This window comes from Cutaneotrichosporon oleaginosum (assembly GCF_008065305.1).
Source record: "Cutaneotrichosporon oleaginosum strain ATCC 20508 chromosome Unknown ATCC20508_contig02, whole genome shotgun sequence".
Taxonomy (NCBI): domain Eukaryota; kingdom Fungi; phylum Basidiomycota; class Tremellomycetes; order Trichosporonales; family Trichosporonaceae; genus Cutaneotrichosporon; species Cutaneotrichosporon oleaginosum.
Genome location: NW_027072171.1, coordinates 1,327,496 through 1,345,012, shown reverse-complemented (window position 1 = coordinate 1,345,012; position 17,517 = coordinate 1,327,496). Strand labels below are relative to the sequence as shown.

At 61.4% G+C, this 17,517-nt stretch overlaps 7 protein-coding genes across 7 annotated transcripts; 5 read left to right on the top strand and 2 right to left on the bottom strand.

Moving 5' to 3' along the window:
- Nucleotides 1–239: 239 nt before the first annotated feature.
- COLE_02232 (uncharacterized protein) lies at nucleotides 240–3,423 on the top strand (the record flags this gene model as incomplete). The annotated part of the gene is made up of 4 exons (XM_018422922.2): nucleotides 240–839; nucleotides 872–2,090; nucleotides 2,124–3,080; nucleotides 3,122–3,423. The coding sequence occupies 4 exons, from the start codon at nucleotides 240–242 to the stop codon at nucleotides 3,421–3,423; spliced, it is 3,078 nt and encodes a 1,025-aa protein (XP_018279460.1).
- Nucleotides 3,424–5,652: 2,229 nt separating this feature from the next.
- COLE_02231 (uncharacterized protein) lies at nucleotides 5,653–7,985 on the top strand (the record flags this gene model as incomplete). Its single annotated transcript, XM_018425987.2, has 2 exons — nucleotides 5,653–6,322; nucleotides 6,358–7,985. 2 exons carry the CDS (start codon nucleotides 5,653–5,655, stop codon nucleotides 7,983–7,985), a joined length of 2,298 nt encoding a protein of 765 aa, XP_018279461.1.
- Nucleotides 7,986–8,422: 437 nt separating this feature from the next.
- COLE_02230 (uncharacterized protein) lies at nucleotides 8,423–9,780 on the top strand (the record flags this gene model as incomplete). Its single annotated transcript, XM_065626198.1, has 4 exons — nucleotides 8,423–8,468; nucleotides 8,557–9,030; nucleotides 9,063–9,318; nucleotides 9,369–9,780. The coding sequence occupies 4 exons, from the start codon at nucleotides 8,423–8,425 to the stop codon at nucleotides 9,778–9,780; spliced, it is 1,188 nt and encodes a 395-aa protein (XP_065482467.1).
- A 25-nt stretch (nucleotides 9,781–9,805) lies between these two features.
- COLE_02229 (uncharacterized protein) lies at nucleotides 9,806–12,062 on the bottom strand (the record flags this gene model as incomplete). Its single annotated transcript, XM_018422924.2, has 4 exons — nucleotides 9,806–10,087; nucleotides 10,122–10,702; nucleotides 10,749–11,962; nucleotides 12,040–12,062. The coding sequence occupies 4 exons, from the start codon at nucleotides 12,060–12,062 to the stop codon at nucleotides 9,806–9,808; spliced, it is 2,100 nt and encodes a 699-aa protein (XP_018279463.1).
- Nucleotides 12,063–12,309: 247 nt separating this feature from the next.
- On the top strand, nucleotides 12,310–15,122 carry COLE_02228 (uncharacterized protein; the record flags this gene model as incomplete). The annotated part of the gene is made up of 3 exons (XM_018421318.2): nucleotides 12,310–12,404; nucleotides 12,439–14,641; nucleotides 14,715–15,122. 3 exons carry the CDS (start codon nucleotides 12,310–12,312, stop codon nucleotides 15,120–15,122), a joined length of 2,706 nt encoding a protein of 901 aa, XP_018279464.1.
- Nucleotides 15,123–15,402: 280 nt separating this feature from the next.
- Nucleotides 15,403–16,466, top strand: COLE_02227 (uncharacterized protein; the record flags this gene model as incomplete). The annotated part of the gene is made up of 5 exons (XM_018422925.2): nucleotides 15,403–15,496; nucleotides 15,689–15,778; nucleotides 15,845–15,922; nucleotides 15,988–16,090; nucleotides 16,148–16,466. The coding sequence occupies 5 exons, from the start codon at nucleotides 15,403–15,405 to the stop codon at nucleotides 16,464–16,466; spliced, it is 684 nt and encodes a 227-aa protein (XP_018279465.1).
- A 219-nt stretch (nucleotides 16,467–16,685) lies between these two features.
- On the bottom strand, nucleotides 16,686–17,204 carry COLE_02226 (uncharacterized protein; the record flags this gene model as incomplete). Its single annotated transcript, XM_018420800.2, has 2 exons — nucleotides 16,686–16,821; nucleotides 17,119–17,204. 2 exons carry the CDS (start codon nucleotides 17,202–17,204, stop codon nucleotides 16,686–16,688), a joined length of 222 nt encoding a protein of 73 aa, XP_018279466.1.
- Between the last annotated feature and the right edge of the window lie 313 nt (nucleotides 17,205–17,517).

Sequence of the window (17,517 nt, the reverse complement as noted above, 5' to 3'; positions counted from 1 at the left end):
GCGGAATCAGATGATGTTGTCGCCCTGGGATACGGAGTCGTGCCTGTTGTGATCAGTTGTTGTGGTGTGGTGAGAGGAGGGGAACGACACACGTCCACCTCATCCTCGATCTCACTCTCCCAAACTCTCATCACATTCATTGATCCATCTCCTCTCATCTCTCCTCATTCTTCCCAGCTATGCAGGGCCAACGCCCACTTCCAATACCTGCTCGCTCGTCCTCAAGAGACAATCCAGCCATGGCTGCACCACCCGCCACCCGAGCTGCCCCTTCCCCTGCCCTCTCCCATTCAGCATCCTTAGCTGCACCTGCGATCGTGCCCGAAGCCAGCGACGACGCAAGAAGCACATCATACTCGCGCTCGGACACGGCTTCCATCGCTGGCACTTCAGTATCAAGCAGAATGCCGTTTCCCCCCGAAGACGTGCCGCCAGTCCAGGCATACGCCGCGGCGTCCGTGCCCGCCGAGCCCCTGCCCGACTCGCTCCTATGCCGGTCTACCTTTACCGCGCTCGAGCATTCGGCAGGCACGCTCAAGCGCTTGGCCAAGCATGTGCTGGACCGTAGCAGTGAGGTGCTGAGCTTGCTCGAGCAGGTGGAGAAGGCGGAGGACGAGATGCTTGCGACTCTGGGCACGTTGGGGCGCTGGCTCGAGGGCGGCTACGGGGTGAAGGGAGAAGTCTGGGAGGACACAGTGGGGATGCGCAAAGTGGCGCGGGAGAAGCGCCGGCGCGAACGGGAAGAGCTCGAAGTCATGGTCGTACATTCCCTTGAGGCCGTCAAAGGCGAGATCAAGCGGCAAGGTCTCGCTGGGAACGGCGCACAGGCGCGTTTCGAGGTACGTCGAGATCTAGATCGCGCTCATGACAGAACACGGCCAAGCAATACTATGGTGCCACGGCCGCATATCTCAACGGCGAGCGTGACGCGACTGGAGGAGAACAAGCACAGGCTGCACGGCAAGCACAGTTCGACCTAATGCGGTACAACCACCACTCGACGCTGCTGTATGCTGTGCCGCCCAGTTCCGTCGGGTGTCTCGACCTCCTCGTGGGGTTGTACGGCTGGGTAGGGGCTGTGCTGAGCCAATCACCTGGCAAGCGCGCCGACACACACCCTCCATTGCTCGAGGAAGATTTTGCGCGGCGCGCCGCCAACGCGACCAGCGGCGCCGAGACGCCCACACAACGCGGGCGCGCGCTTGCGGTTAGCGAAACACCCGTTCGGTTGCTTTTACGCGATGACGATAGCGTGCGCGGATCGCACGAAGCGCTATCACGCACATTATCGCTCTCGCTTGCACACCTCGTCAACGTCCGCGGCGATCTGCTGCGCGGCTGGGCCGCGCGCGAAGAGCAAACGACGTTGCTTGAGGAGTCGGCGAGGCGCTTGCAGGGCGTGGCTAATGCCGCCCCAGTTCCGCAGCACCACCTGGCGCCTTCCTCCAGCTTCCCCGACCCACCTACCACGCCAGTGACGCCGACAGCCCGCGACAAGCCCAAGAAGCGGATCGGTGGCAAGATTCGCGGGCTGTTCTCGTCGGCATCGACGGTGACGATGCCATCTTTGGCCGAGCGAGCGCCGCCCGTCTCATCGTCCAACCTCGCGCAGATCGCCTCCAGAAAAAGCGTGGACCTTTCTAAGATTGCAGACGCTGGGATATCGCACATCAGCGATCCTCGTTTGATCTCTACGACCTCGTCGCAAGCCACGTCGTCGGCGCGGGCCGCAGAACAAGCGAGCATCCGCGACACGGCATCGGCCTTCCCCATGCCGCCCCCTCGACCCGCTAGAGCTGACGGACGTCAGTCAGTTGACGCGCGCCGCTCCTTCCCCATTCCTCCTGGACGGGGACCGTTCGTCGCCGTTGACGAGGCGATGCCGACACCATCCACCCCATCAAGTAGATCCAAGGTGTTGGCTGACACAGCCGCCAAGTTGAATGGCGTGCAGGTTGGCGGCGTCGGCGGACTCGACGGCACCGAAGACGAACAGCGCGAGCTGGTAGGGCGGAAAAAGGAGGGTGTGTTGTGGGGGACTGGCTCGTGGGAGGCGCTGGACCGTGATCCAGGACGGTCCAAGTGGGAGCGTAAGTTATGCAGCAGGGTATAGCTGACAGCAGGCTTCTGGGTTGTCTTGGCCAACTCGAGCTTGTACGAGCATCGTGATGCGACGCCTGGCAAACCCGAGGCATCTGCGACTATCATCGATCTGAAGTTCGCGAGCGTGCGCGAGGGACGTGGGACGGACCGTCGTTTCGTGTTCGAGGTGGTGACGCCGTCCCACGGACGCAGGATGTACCAGGCGACGTCTGAGGCTGAGATGCGCACGTGGATCTACACGCTCTGCAACGCGATCGAGTCGTGCATCAACGGAACGTCGACGATGCGCTCTTCTGATCGTCGCGCCATGGAGGAGAGCGGAGGCGGGAGTGTAAGCGTCGGGAATGTTGGCGCGGGCATCGGAGCGACCAGCACGAAGGACCGGCGCAAGAGCTCGGGGTCGAAGAAGAAGGCAGCCCGGCAAAGTCTTGGCGCGACGGCGATGGCGCCGCCGCCTCCGCCAGTTGAGGAACCGCGCAAGCGGCGCACGAGTTTCAAGAGTCGACTGAAGCAGGGCGCTGAGGCAGCGGGCGACAGACTGTCGACAGTGGTCGGTTCGAAGAGATCGTCCGTCGACCTTGAGCGCCCGGCCTTCCTAGCGCAGGGGGGGCGAATGCCGAGTTACAACACAAGCAGCGTCAACTCGACCTCGCGCAGAACGAGCTGGTACGAGGATGACGAGATTGAGCGGCGCGTCCTGGAGATGGCGGGAGTGGACGCGGCTTCGCAGAGATCGCGCTCGCGTAGACCTGGCACCGCACCGTCGGGCAGTAGAGCACGCTCGGATGACTCGGCAGGCAGAGGAGGCCGGTTGGCTGTTATAGAGCCAGGGCGCCGCCCGCCCCCCTCGCCGGCGCTGGATGTGGCTGAGCCACAGCTGAACATGGAGTACCTGCGTCATCTCGCGAGCATTGGCGCGAACGCGCGCTGCGCGGACTGCGGCCGAACAACCAAGACCAGCCGCTGGGCGACGATAAGTACGTTCAACGGTGGACATGACGGGACGAGCTAACGCCAGGCCTGCGCGAAGTGCCGATGGTCATGTTCTTGTGCATCCGCTGCGTGGGGTTGCACCGTGGACTGGGAACGCACATCTCGAAGCCGCGTAGTGTGGACCTGGACAACTGGACGCCGGACGCAGTGCAGTTGGCCCAACAGTGGGGCAACGAGCGTGCCAACGGGGTGTGGGAGGCGCTAAAGCCTGTGGGACACATGCCGGGCGATGATGACGTGGCCGAGTACATCCAGGCGAAATATGTTGAGGGGCGGTGGCTGGCGGATGAGAACCGCGCGCGGTTTGGTCTCGCGCCGAGGCATTGAGATGAGGATGGGTGGATGGCGGCATCCTGACAGGACGTCTAACTTATAATGTAGTTTAGCATGCCCACTCGGGCGATGTTGTGTCATAGCATATGCATGGGACATGGGGGTGTTGTGAGATGGCCTGGGGTGCGCCAGTAAGGGGTGCCGGGGTGCGAGGGCTGGATGATGCGTGCTGGCTGAAGGCTGAAAGTTGCACCCCCAACGATCTCCGTCATTGGTCGTGCCGCGTGCCGATGGCCGTCGGCGCCGAACCTGGGAGCGATTGTCCATATGACTGGAAACGAATCGAATCGGGCAGATCCATCGGCGAGCCGCGGAAAGTGGATGGATGGTATGGTGGAGTTGGGATGGGAGCTCACATCATGTAGCTCACATGAGATGGCAATGGCCGGCCCGCGGCATACTTGGTTGGCGCTTTACAGCCTGAGATGAGGGGCATGAGCGGGTCACGCTTAGCTCTTGAGCTCTTTAAGCTCTTTGCTCACACTTGCAGCCATGCAGTCATGTCTCGAGCGCCACCGTCACGCCCTGCTGCCTGCCATGGTCTCGCCAGCTCGCCACACCCTTTCTTGGCCGCGCGGCCTAGTTCCTACCCCTGCTGTACACCCTTTTGCCTTTGGCCTTTGACCTTTGGGCGTCTGCACGACCTGGGGCCTGCAACTGTAACCTGTGACCTGCGTTGGAACGAGCGTGAGCGTGAGCGTGGGCATGAGCATGAGCATGAGCATGAGCATGAGCATGAGCATGAGCATGAGCATAACGCAGGCCTGCGTTCGTCATCTACAGTGCGGCAGCGGATGAAACGAGCTGCGTCCCCAAGGCGGTGACGTAACGCGTCCAGGAGGGCGACGCACTTGCTGTCGGATTCAGCCGTTGACGGTCGACGGCTTGACGGCTCGACGGCTCGACGGGTGCAGGTGACAGGTGTCGCTACGGTCGCTACACGTTTCGAGTTGTACGCGCTGCCGAGCTACGGAGCGATGGAGCTATGGAGCTGGTCCCTCCTTGCCAATCGCAAATGGCGGCTGGACAGATCTAGCGCCGACATGTTTCGAGTGGGAGAAACTGTGCTTGGCCACTCCTAAGAATGCACGACTATGAATGTCTGTTGCAGACCTCCTACGTCGTTCACGACTCACTCTGAGACGAAGGCGTCTATATTCTCTACATTCTCATGCCTCTCTTTCATGATTTCATGAGAGCAGCAAGACCAGACATGACCAGTGCAGCGTTCCTGATGCAGGGAATGCCGCTCCCTTTCCCTGAGTCACGCGTCAACATTACATGACCAAATGACTCGACGCGGAATCAGAAACCCTTCTTGGCCAATCAGAGCGAACGATTAGCGTCCGCGTCTGACACGCGCGCCGTGTGTTGCTCAGGGCAGCGAGTCTGTTCAGGGAAGGATTACATGCCACGAACAGGTCTGTGCGACCAGGACTCAGCTGTCCGACATTTGCTGGTGCATTGCATTTATGAGATCCAAACTGCAGACTGCAAACTCAAGAGGACAACAAGAGATTGCGAGGGAGGACGAGGCCAGTAGCGGCCATAGGGGAATGCAAGCATTGGTTTGCGTTGCGCGCTGACCCGACATACTGCAAGTGGACTGCGGTGTGCTGGACGCGAGGCTGAGGCGAGTCTCATATGAGCCAGGCCCCAGGCCCATTGAATGCTGGCCCTAATAGTTTCCCTCAAGCCTGAATACAAATGTCCTTTGGTTTCCTATTAGTCCTGTCATCTGAGCCAACTCCGTCTACAGTATCCATCCTCGTCCTCTTGTTCATCTTGCTCTCCTCTCCATCTCTCCATCTCTCCATCTCTCATCTCTTCATTGTCGTCTTTACGTCCCCCATCACTGCCATCTGCAACGTCTCCTGTACCATTGTACAATCATTCAATCACTCTCTACACAGGCCGTGGTCACTGGCCCCTCCCTCCACCCTAGACGCGTCTTTGTTCCCTGCCCCACCACACCCTCGACAAGCCTTCATCTCGCACCCTCCCCATCATCCCATCCATTTACTCCATCCACTCCATCCACTCCATCCACTTCATCCACTCCATCCACTCTTAGCAGCTCTTGCTCCCGGTCGTCACGTAGCATCCCTCTTCTCGCGCTCTGTACACACCCGTCGCTTGTCGGTCCCAAATACCACACGCTTGATCGACGCCCAATCGCCCTTCCCCACCAATACCCACCCACCCACACACATCCCTCCTACCATGCCCGCCCCGAAGCGGACACGCTCTACTGCTACGGCTGGCGACCTTACAGACAACGAGGATGTCACCAACAACCACCGCTCCGACGCCGGTTCAACACGCGACCAGGAGTCTTCCCCGGCCACCACTCCCCGCGTCACGCGCAGCAACCCTCTCCGCCGCACCGCTTCGACTTTGCCACTGCGTAATGTTGACACCCCTCCTGGCCCAACCACGCCCACCCGCCCAACATTGCGCAGCGCCCGCACGACTCCTTCTACTTCTCCGGGCATATCGCGCTCGGCCTCCCTCTTTGGCACGGCCAGACCCCCAAACTACGCCATTCCCGTCCCACCATCCTTCGCTGGTCCGAGCACTCGCTCCGGGGGCGGCACATCCACTCTCGTACGCGCCGCGAGCACAAGTGCCATTCCTAGCCTCACTGGGCGGTCCAAGCAGATGGTCATGGGAGGAGGAAGTGGGCCTCCCTTGGTCAAGGGCAGTGCAGGGGGGGACGACTCATGTGGCGGAAACAGTGGTCGGCCTTACAAGGGCAAGGAAAACTACCGTCCAGGCGAGGACCCGCTTCTGCCGACCCCGCCCGCATCAGAGGCAAGTCGCAAGCGCGTGCGCATGACACCCTCCTCAAGCCGTACTCGAAGCCCCTCTACTGCCAGCGTGCGCAGTGAAAGTGAGTTGCGCAAGCGGCGTTCACTAACCCTTCAGGCATCGCACCCACCTTCGGCTCCGACTTGAGAACCTCGTCAAGTCTTCCATCGCCCTCGCCATCACCTTCGCTCGCTACATCCATCAGTACACTCGATGACAGTGCCACCGACGGCACCCCTACCAAGCAGAGAGCCAAGCAGGCTGTGCCTCTGACGCCGACGCCACCTTTGCCCGACGCGGCCGAGGTTGCTACCCACTTTGATGATATTTCCGCCTGGACGCGCGCAACTGTGCCATCCGAAACTGTCAAGCGCAGCGCTCCAAACGCGTACCGTGTGCTCAAGCACCGTCTCCGCCTGTCCCCATCACCAGACGATAGCGCCAACTTTGCCATCGTAGGACGCGACCACGAAAAGTCCGTCCTCGGCGCGTACCTCTCCCTTGTGTCGACTAGTGACGCCGGAATGTACGTTTCGGGACCCCCGGGTACTGGCAAGACGGCCCTCACGACCGCCGTCGGCCGCGAGCTTGCATCGCAGGGGTGGCAGGTCATCGAGGTCAGCGTGATGGGCCTCAAGGCGCAAGATGTTTGGACGCGTCTCGGAGCCGAGCTCGGCTGCAAGGGCTCTGAGAAGGACGTGACCGCGCACCTGAAAGCCAAGAAGACGCGTACCTTCATCATCCTTGACGAGATCGACTCGCTTCTTCCCCCGCCACCGGCGCTGCCTACGCCTGCGACCTCGCATGTTCTTTCAAAGTTGTTTTCGCTTCCCCTCCTCTCGTCGCAAGAGTCAACCATCAAGCTTGTAGCCATCTCCAACACTCTCGACCTCACTGTCCGCACCAGCATCGTGATCAAGGGCAATGCTATGCCCCAGGTCTTGCCCTTCAAGGCGTACATGGCGACTGACATGATTGCTATTGTCAACGCGCGTATTGCCGCTCTGGGTGACGGGCCTGAGGCGGTCAAGGTCGACGCAAAGGCAGTCGAACTGCTCTGTCGCAAGGTTGAGGTCCAGAACGGAGATCTGCGCATGTGTCTGGGCGTTCTCACTTCTGCGGCAGGGCTCGCCGAGGCTGACTGGGTCAAGAAGGGGTCGTCGCCCACGGCGCTCGTCAAGGTCTCACTCCCGCATATCCTCAAGGCGTTCTCTTCACACAACAAGCAGCTCCGCGCCGCTGCCGGTACCACCTCAACTGGTGCCTCTAACCCTACCGTCAACAAGATTCGCTCGGTACCTCTCAATGGCCGCCTTGTGCTCGTGTCGATGCTCGTCTGGTCCATGCGCACTAGGGTCGGTCTGGCCGGCTGCCCTGCCAAGGGCGCGAGCCTTGAGCTTCTAACCCCCTCTGCGCTGTACGCCACGTACTCGTACCTTCTCAACGACCCCTCGTCGCAGATCCAGCCGCTGCCCGAAAGCGACTATCACGATCTTCTCAATAATCTGGAGACTCTGGGGCTTGTGTCGCTCCCCAAGGTTCGCGGCAACATCCGGGTCGAGCTCTGTGCTCGCGAGAACGAGGTACACAGCGGCCTTTCACTCTCGGCGACTGTCAAGGCTGTGGGCGAGCAGGTTGTGGCGGAGGTTTATGCTCGTGAGGAAGCAAAAGTCGCGCGTGTCTGTGCGCGCGCCCAGGCGGCCGTTGAGCGCGCAGAGCACGGTCTGCCCATGGAGATGGAGTAGGGAGAGAAGATGAAAGGAAGACATTCAGCAGCCGTAAAATCGGAAGAGACGTCGTAGATAGCCTTCGTAGCTGTGCACACGGGCTTGGGCGCGTGTGGCAGTTTGACAACATGCATGCATTGCAGTAGCACTTTGCAGTACACACAAGAGGTCGCAACTGCGCCCTAAGTCCATCTTCCGCTGCGTTCCAGTCCGTTCCCTCTTCCTGCTCTTCATTGTTGTGGATCGGCACCACGACACAACTACGGGTGTTTGTCAAATAATGACGCGTCCAAACAGTCACGTGACAAAACGCGTCAACATTGCGTCCCTGAGATCAGTCGCGTAACCCCACACGGCCAAAGCCAAACATTATTTGTCACCTCGCACATCAATCAACCATCCCCTCGCAATCAATCCACATCCATCAACCACAATCATCCGCAACAGCAGACAGCATGACGACCTCCACAGAGACAAAAGAGCGCTCCAACCCCGAACATGGTGCGCACAACCCCGGTCAGACGATGGACGCCGCCGATGTCGACATCCACCACCCTCCCTCCCTCTCGTCGACCTCCACTAACGCCAGAGGAGTACCAGTACCTGGACTTGATCGCGCGGATCATCGCGACGGGCCAGCCCCGCCCCGACCGCACAGGGACGGGCACGCTCGCGCTCTTCGCGCCGCCCTCGTTGCGCTTCGACCTCACCCGCGGCTTCCCGCTGCTGACGACGAAACGCGTCTTCTGGCGCGGCGTCGTCGAAGAGCTCCTCTGGTTCGTCGCGGGCTGCACCGACGCGGCGGTGCTCCAAGCACGCGGCGTGCACATCTGGGACGGGAACGGGTCGCGCGAGTTCCTCGACCGCGTCGGGCTCGGCCACAGGCGCGAGGGCGACCTCGGGCCCGTGTACGGCTTCCAGTGGCGCCACTTCGGCGCTGCGTATGGCACGTGCGAAGACGACTACACCGGGAAAGGCGTGGACCAGCTCGCGGAAGTCGTGCGGAAGATCAGGGAAAACCCGACCGACCGGCGCATCATCATGAGCGCGTGGAACCCGAGTGGTGAGTCTCCGCAGGAGTGGAGCTCACCCCAGACCTTCCCCTCATGGCCCTCCCCCCCTGCCACATGTTCTGCCAGTTCTACGTCACGCTGCCGGAGACGCCCGAGGCGCGCCCCAAGCTCTCCTGCCTCATGTACCAGCGCAGCTGCGACGTCGGGCTCGGCGTGCCCTTCAACATTGCGTCGTACGCGCTGCTCACGCACATGATCGCGTTCGTGACGGGGTGCGCCGCGCACGAGTTCATCCTCCAGATGGGCGACGCGCACGTATATCGCGACCATGTTGAGCCGTGAGTAGCGAGCGGCCCGTCTCGTCGGCTGAAACTCGCACTGACGCCAGCCTCAAAACGCAGCTTGAGCGCGAGCCGCGGCCGTTCCCGACGCTCAAGATCGCGCGGTCACTCGAGGAGATCAAGGACATTGACGGCTTCCGCGCGGACGACTTTGTCGTCGAGGGATACAAGCCCATGGGCAAGATTGAGATGAAGATGTCGGTGAGTTGGCGTTTGAGGGGACGCCTCACAGGCATTCCAGGCGCGAAGCGCGCCCGCTCTCCCCGATCGCACATGACTAACACCAGGCGTAATACTAGAGCTACCCGTGGGGCAATTGTAAACTATGCATCATACATACAACGCGACATCTCTTCTAGTTCGTCGGCTTGCTCCGCGTGCTCGACTGCCGCAGCGGCACGAACATGCTGTTCCGCTCACGCTGATATGTGCGCATCCTGGGGTCAGCTAGCAGCTTGAAGTTAACCCGATCTCCAGCCTCCACTCACAGCGCTTCGATGCTCTCGACAATCTCCTGCGCCTGCTTGACGTTTTCCGCCTCAAACTCGTATCTCTTCCGACTCCCATCACGCCACACGTAGAGCTTGAACCCGCCCGCGCGCCCTGAAAGCTTGACGCCCGCCACGAGCGTGATATGTATCGACGTCGTCTTGAGGCTGTCGAAGAACGCGCGATTCTCGGACGGCATGATGTGGATATAGTCCCCGTCGATAGCGAGCTGCCGCTCGTGCCGCCCAATCGGTGTCTTACGCATAACCGTGTATTTCTGCCGTCAGCGTCTCCTCCTGCCGTTGACCCACCTTGTACGTCTGCCCCATCTCCCACTTCGCCGGCGGCTCGCTCGCGCGCTTGAATATGCTCGCGCTGGGATCCCCGCCGCGCATGTCCCCGCGCAACCCGTGCTCGGCCGCCCACTGCCCCCGAACCAGCGTGAGCTCATTCATGCCCTCGAGCGACGCGACGGTGCGGTCCGGCGGCAGCGCGAGGCTCAGATCAGCGAGGCAGAGCACCCAGTCGCTGGCCGGCTGCGGCAGGTTCTTGCGCGACACCAGCACCTCCGTCAGGTCGGCAATGTACATGTCTGACGGCGCAGAGATGGTCGTGTTGAACTGCACGTCGGCGCTGGCGCGCACGTACACGTGCAGAAGCACGGGGCGCGAGCCGGCGCTCAAGCCTTGCTTCAGCGGCGTGTCTTCCTCGGGGCTCATGACGGTCGGCATGGGCTGCGGGCGGCGCGGGCGCGTGTCCGCGATGATGCGCGACGGCCGCCGCTGGATCATCGGCGCCATCGCGGCGTTCTGCTTCTTTTGCGAGTCCGTTGCGCGCACCACGCCGAATTGGCCGTACGAGAACTTGGAGATGGCCGACTCGCGGTCGAGCGCTGTGGTTAGCTTTGCACCAAATGCGGACCTAGATTTTCAACTCACGAGGGAAATCCTCGTCCACTTCGCCGTCATCCTCGACGATCCGAAGCCCCCACCCGACGGTGGATTGCTCCGCATCGTCCAGCTCGAGATCCGGGCTTCGCCCCTCCTCGACGTACTTCCACAACCCGTGTCCAGTCACCTCCTCGACTGTCGCGTCCTTGCGGACGGTCGCGAGGATTGGGTTGCTAGGATCGTCTGAGTGAGGGAAGAACAGCTCAAGCTTGAGGCTCGGAATCGTCGGCGGCGCAGCTACGCTGGCATACAGCGATGCGAAAGGATTGGAGGCAGTCGGAGCCTCCCCATCAGGTGGTGCGCCGCCAGTTGACACGAGATGCGGCACGTGCTGGTTCAGCGTGGCTGTAAGTGCCGAAGTGTTGGGCACGCTGCCTGGGATAGTAGGAGGTATGGCGATGCGCCCGAACTCCAGCTTGGTCTCGAAGAAGGTATCTGTGGAGCTTCGGCGGTCCTCCTCATGGATGGTGGACGGTCGCCCGCCTTGAGCGGCCTCCAGCCGGATCTGACTAGGATGCCGTGCGTGCCCCGGCCTTCCCAAGACGGGCGGAGCCTCCGCGCCAGCCTCGTCGTCGTCGTCCCCTTCGTCGACATCCGGATCTCCCTCTGTGACCGTCATCGCCATGTCGCTTGGCAGCGCGCTTTCGGCCACGCCGATGCTGCTCCCGTCTGGGTCATAACCGATCGTGCCAGCTAGCGAGGGCTTGATGTCCTCATCTGGCGAGCGCACGTGGCTGGGCTCCGATGCTGTGCTCGACGCGCGCGGTCGCCCCTCCTCTGGCGGTGGCGGGATTGGTGGCCGTACCTCCATCGATGAGCTCTGACTGCGCTGCGCGCTGTGCCGCCTCCTCCCGCGAAAGGCCGCGCCGTCTCGTCCACTCACGCGCATGCCTGCGCCACCTATCCTCCCCGCCGGCATAATGGTCTGCGTATATCGCAGCCCCATCGCTCCGCCTCCGGAAGGAGCTGGTCGCCTCGACAGGTCCGGCAGCCCGTCGTCCGAGTCGATCGCTAGCGGCGACGGGTCGGGTGGGGGGCTGTCCAGCGCTCGCTTAAGCTCCGGCCACCGGTCGATGTCGCCCAGTCCCATCGCGTTCACGTAAGGGTTAGACGCAAACGCGTGGTCCATAGTTACTATCCGGGGCGTGACGCTGTCATCCGTCGTGCGCAGAGCGCTGAGCCGGATCGCGTGGAGCACGTAGCTGGGGTCAGCCAGAGGCGACGGGGAGCATCTCCGAGGATGCGAGAGCGCTGTTGCGCTCAGTACTGTGAAACGAACCTCGAATCCGATATCATCGCCATCTTGTAAATCGTTCTGTCATTGAGAGAAGTGGGAGAACGCGTCGAGAGCTTGTGGTAATGTCGAGGAAGGCACCGACGTTAGAGACCATGTTGTGGCATCTCCGCTCGATGCACCGCAGTCGCGGCCAAGCCGGGACCCCACACAAATTTCACACGTCATATGCCACGTGCCCCATATTTGCGTCTGGCCAGCCCAGGTCAATAATTTCAGAACCTCCACCCTCACGGCTGCATCACCCATCATATCATGGACGACGGCCTCGAACTCAACTTTGCCGCGCCGTCCGGCGACAGCCTTCGGAGACAGCTTGCGCCGAAGAAGGGCGGGCGCTGGACTGACCGGTATGACTACAAGGCACACATTGACTAACGGCAGCGTGAAGGCGAAGCAAGCCGCACGGCGGGTTGTCAAGGCGCACGAGAGCGGCAGGGAGCCACCAAGCCGGCCGCAGCAGCTGCAGACCTCTAAGCCATCAGTCGTAAGCAAGCCCGCACCTCGCTCCGAGGTCGTCACTCCGACATACGCCAAGACCAAGCCAGTCGTGCGACCTACCAAGCCGGCGCCGCATGCCCCCATCATCCCAGCCCCTAAGAAGGCAAAGGTGCAGGGCGACCCCCAGCCCGACTCGTCTCCAGAAGCCGGTCCGTCGCGTCTGCCCATGGAGGCTGCGTCTTCCATTCAGGCCGCTGTCGCGCCCAAGGGCTCGCAGATCATCTCCTCTCTCTTCACCGGCAACCCCCACCTTCCGCGGGTGAAGGCCTCCGAGGCTGCCGTCGGAGCCCCCTCCAACGCGCCGCTGGACACCACCACGTTCAAGGGTCTCGGTCTCGACCCTCTTCTTGTGCATCACCTCCAAAACAAGATGGGCATCAAGGCGCCGACCGGCATTCAAAAGGCCTGCCTGCCTTACATGCTCGCCCACCCTCTCGACATCGACGCGCGTGCCGAAGCCGACGACAACGACTATGAGTTACAAGGGCAAAAGGACGTTCCTGTGTCGACAGGGCCGCGCGATGTCTTCATCCAGTCGCAGACTGGTTCGGGTAAGACGCTGTCCTTTGTCCTCCCAATCATCCAGGCCCTACTCCCGCTCTCGAAGCTGTCCTACATTGACCGCTCGATTGGTACACTAGCGATTATCCTCGCGCCGACGCGCGAACTGGCGCAGCAGATCTCGAAAGTTGTTGAGAGCATTCTCACCATGTCGTTGTCATTGCGCGACGAGGAGGACAGGGGATACACGCGTTGGCTTGTCTCAGGGCTACTCGTCGGAGGGGGGACAAGGACGCACGACAAGGCGCGCTTGCGTAAGGGTGTCCCGATCCTGGTTGCGACACCCGGCCGTCTCCTCGACCACCTGCAGAACACGAGCTCTTTCCAGTGCGCCAAGACGATGTTCCTTGTACTCGATGAAGCAGATCGCCTCATGGACCTGGGTTTCGAGGAGACGATTCAGGGCATTCTCAAGGCATTGGATGGACGACGCCGGAACGAGATCAACGCTGAGCGCGAGGGCGAGGCAGGCATGATGCGCTGGCCTTACTGGAGCCGCGGGAGGCAAACTGTGCTCTGTTCCGCGACTGTGGACGCCAAGGTCGAGCGTCTTGCGGGCATGACCCTCCGCGACCCCGTCACGTTCCGTCCCAGCGAGAAGGAGAAGCGCCAGGACGTCGCCGTCATTAAGGCTCTGGAAGCAGCAGCCGAGATCGAGATTCCGGACGCCGACGAGAAGTTCACGCCTCCGTCGCAGCTAGCGCAGCGATACGTTGTCGCGCCAACAAAACTTCGACTAGTCACGCTCGTCGCACTGCTCCGCTCACTCGTGAGCAAGGCCAAGGTTGAGGCCAGTGAGGATGGAACCAAGGTCATTGTGTTCCTCAGCTCGACCGACGCAGTCGACTACCACTTCCGCCTGCTCGCAGGCGTGACGATGGGTGCACCGGCGCCGGCCGCCGCCGAAGATGAAGATGACGATGACGAGGAGCCAGAAAGTGCCGACGAGGATTCTGACGCCGGCACCGAGCAGCCCAAGCCCAAGCCCAAGAAGGCTAAAGCCAAAGCCAAAGCCAAGCCTGACTCTGACACCGTCACCCTCCACTCGGCACTGTTTCCAAAGACGACTGTTCACAGACTGCACGGCAGTCTGCCTCTCAAGACGCGTCTCGCCTCGCTCAAGGCGTTTGCGATGCCGTCTCCGGAGCCGTCTATTCTCCTCGCGACGTCGGTCGCGTCCCGTGGTCTTGACTTGCCTCTCGTCCGCGCTGTCGTCCAGTACGACCTGCCTACTGAGGGCGGCGCGAGCGAGTACGTGCATCGCGTTGGTCGTACGGCTCGTGCGGGTGCGGGAGGTGAGGCATGGGCGTTCGTCGCTCCCGCCGAAGCGGAGTGGGTGCCTTGGGTCGAAGGCAAGATGGGCACTGCGAGTGCATCCAAGGGCGAGGATGGAAACGTGCGGTTGCAGCAGGTCGGCGTGGAGGAGGTGTTGAGGAGAGGCTTCGGTGGGCGGGGACATGAGTACGAGGCTCGTGCCACCGACGTGCAGCTCGCTTTCGAACGATGGGTGCTAGGTGACGACAAGGTGAGTAACGGCTCTGAGCCAAGGCAAGCGAATATGATCAACGGCGGCGAATATGATCACGTGCTGACTCCAGAACGCGGCCATGGCTCGCAAAGCCTTCGCCTCTTTCGTGCGCGCTTACTCGACACATCCTCTGGAAGAGCGCCGTTTCTTCCATGTCAAGTCTTTGCACCTGGGCCATCTCGCGAAAGCTTTCGCGCTCCGTGAGGCGCCAGGCAGCATCGCGGCCACCTCTAAGCCCAAGAAGGAGAAGGCCAAGCTGCCGGGCGGGAAGCGCAAGCGCGCCGACTCGGACGACGAGGAGGAGCGCAAGGGCGGCAAGGAGCTGACAGCGCGCAACGAGACCGAGCGGCGCATGTACGAGGCTGTGCGAAAGCAGGGACGTCTCGTCAAGGCTGGTGGTGTGCTCGCGGCGACAGGCGGCGACTTCCAGGTGGCGGATACGCGTGCACTGGAGAAGATGGTGTCGAAGCGGCGCTAGCTAGTTCAGATGTATTGGTACTATTCGGCAGTGTCGGCTGGTGATGTCTCGCGAGCGAACTTGTCGAGCCCCTCGGTGAGATGTTCGAAATCAAGTTCGAAATCAGCAAATCTCGGACCGATCGGCCCACATGGTCCGCCCCGCACTGCCCAGCTGATCGGCGGTGTCCGGCGGTATCCAGGCCGAGACGGCCTCCACTTTGCCCCTGGAACCGGCCCGGCCCCATATAGCGCGCACATCTTGGCTCTCCACTCTTCGCTCCTCTCACATCCTCTCCATCATGTCTTCATTCTTCCGCACTGGGCGCAAGTGCATCGCTATTGGGCGCAACTACGTCGACCACGCCAAGGAGTTGGGCAATGCGGTTCCTAAGGGTGAGTGCGGAAACTGCGGGCCGGGGGTGCGAGTGGGCGGGTAGGACGGCGAAGGGCGGCCCAACGCGGATGTCGATGAGCTGAAGCTATGCCCACGGGTGTCGGTGTCATACCACTGCTGCTTGCGGAGCCTTCTTCAACTGATCTTTGCTTACAGCGCTCTGCCGCTACGAACGCGTGGACTGACTAAAGAACCCTTCTTCTTCCTCAAGCCCACATCGTCGTACATCGGCCCCGGCGACACTGTGGAGATCCCCAAGGGCGTGAACTGCCACCATGAGGGTGAGTTGGGTGTGCACCGTGGCCGTGCTCAATCAATGGGCAACTTGATGCGATGCTGACTACCAGTTGAGCTCGGCATCGTGATCGGCAAGAACGGCCGTAACATCCCCGAGTCGGAGGCTGAATCTTACATCGCGGGCTACAGTGAGTGGGATCAAGGGATCACAGACTACTATTCTTTTTATCGCCGTAGCCCTCGCTTACACCAGCCCTCGCCATCGACATGACCGCCCGCAACATGCAGGAGGCCGTGAAGAAGAAGGGTCTCCCCTGGTCGGCCGCCAAGGGCTTCGACACCTTCTGCCCCGTCGGGTGAGTCTCCACTTGCATAGCCCAATCTGGCCTCCCTCTGGCGCCAACTAATGCTAGCCCGTTCATTCCCAAGAACAAGATCGCCGACACGTCCAAGGTCGGCCTCAAGCTCAGCATCAACGGCAATGTCAAGCAGGCCGGAACGACTGCTGACATGATCTTCGATGTGCCCCGCCTCATCAGCTTCGTAAGCGGCATTATGAAGCTCGAGGAGGGTGACCTCATCCTCACTGGCACCCCGGCCGGCGTGTCTCAGGTTAAGCCGGGCGACACGGTCGATGTGAGCCTGAGCTACCCCGGGCTCGAGGGCGAGGTGCTGGACCAGTATGAGGTCAAGGCCGTGCAGCGCGAGGGCGGGCACGAGTTCAAGGAGTAGACTGGCCCAGCGACGGAAGGGCGATGTCGGCTGGAGGCAAATACAGAACCTCGCGGCTAGATCTATGCAGCAATGAACGGAAGAGGTGGCACACCTCAGTGAGTTACATACAAAGCCCAATACTACAAGCCGGGGTATGCACACGCCCCACCAGCGAGGCTCGTCGTGGGTAGGCGGTTAGAAGTCGCCGTGTCGTCTCGACGCCGCATTAGTCGCTGCCTAGTCGATCTGCCGGCGGAAGTATGAGCTTGACACCGCGAACCCGCAGCAGAATGCGAAGACGTTCTCGCCGATGCCAAGGTACGTGTCGAGGACGTTGCGCCACGTCGAGTCCTTCACGCGGCCCGTGTGGAGTCTGAAGTCAGCAATGTGCGCGCGACAGCGCCGGAAGGGAGCGAGAGAGGGCGGCCGGGGCGTGAGAGAGCACTAGCAAGGATGGAGTCAGAGGGACGTGGAGCAAAGGCAGGGCGAATATCGGAGAGGGAGGAGAGGCGAAGAGGAGGGGCGTGGGAAGGGCGGCAGTGAGTGGGAGATGTGTGATGAAGAGAGACCTGCGCCGAAGTGCGGGCTGTTGTCGCCGCCACCTACGTCTCGGGAGCGTGTAGAATGACAGGCCTCCCACGCTGTCCCAGATGGTTATCGCGCTACTCACGAATACCCCGTCGAGCGCTTGATGCCCGCAAGCAGGACGCTGACGGCAACCAAGTCGATGGCGAGACGGGTGAGTCTTCCGAACATGGCTGAGGGATGGTGGAGAAGGCAAGTGGACGAGGAGGATCGATGAAGCGCTCTACTTATATGCGAGGTTAAAGGGGCGCCGACGTGAGGGGCCAGGCTTATCGGGAGCGCGAGGCGAGATCAGAGTTGATATCGATGATGATGATATTGTTGTTGCGGGTCGATGAGGACACCTGCCAGCAGATCGGCATGGCACGCGCGGAAGCAAAGTGCGCGGAACGGCCTTTTGAAGATGAACCTAGATAACAATAGGACTGGGCGGAGGCAATAATTCGCTTGATTGCCTGACGGCCTGATTGCCTGGTGACACCCA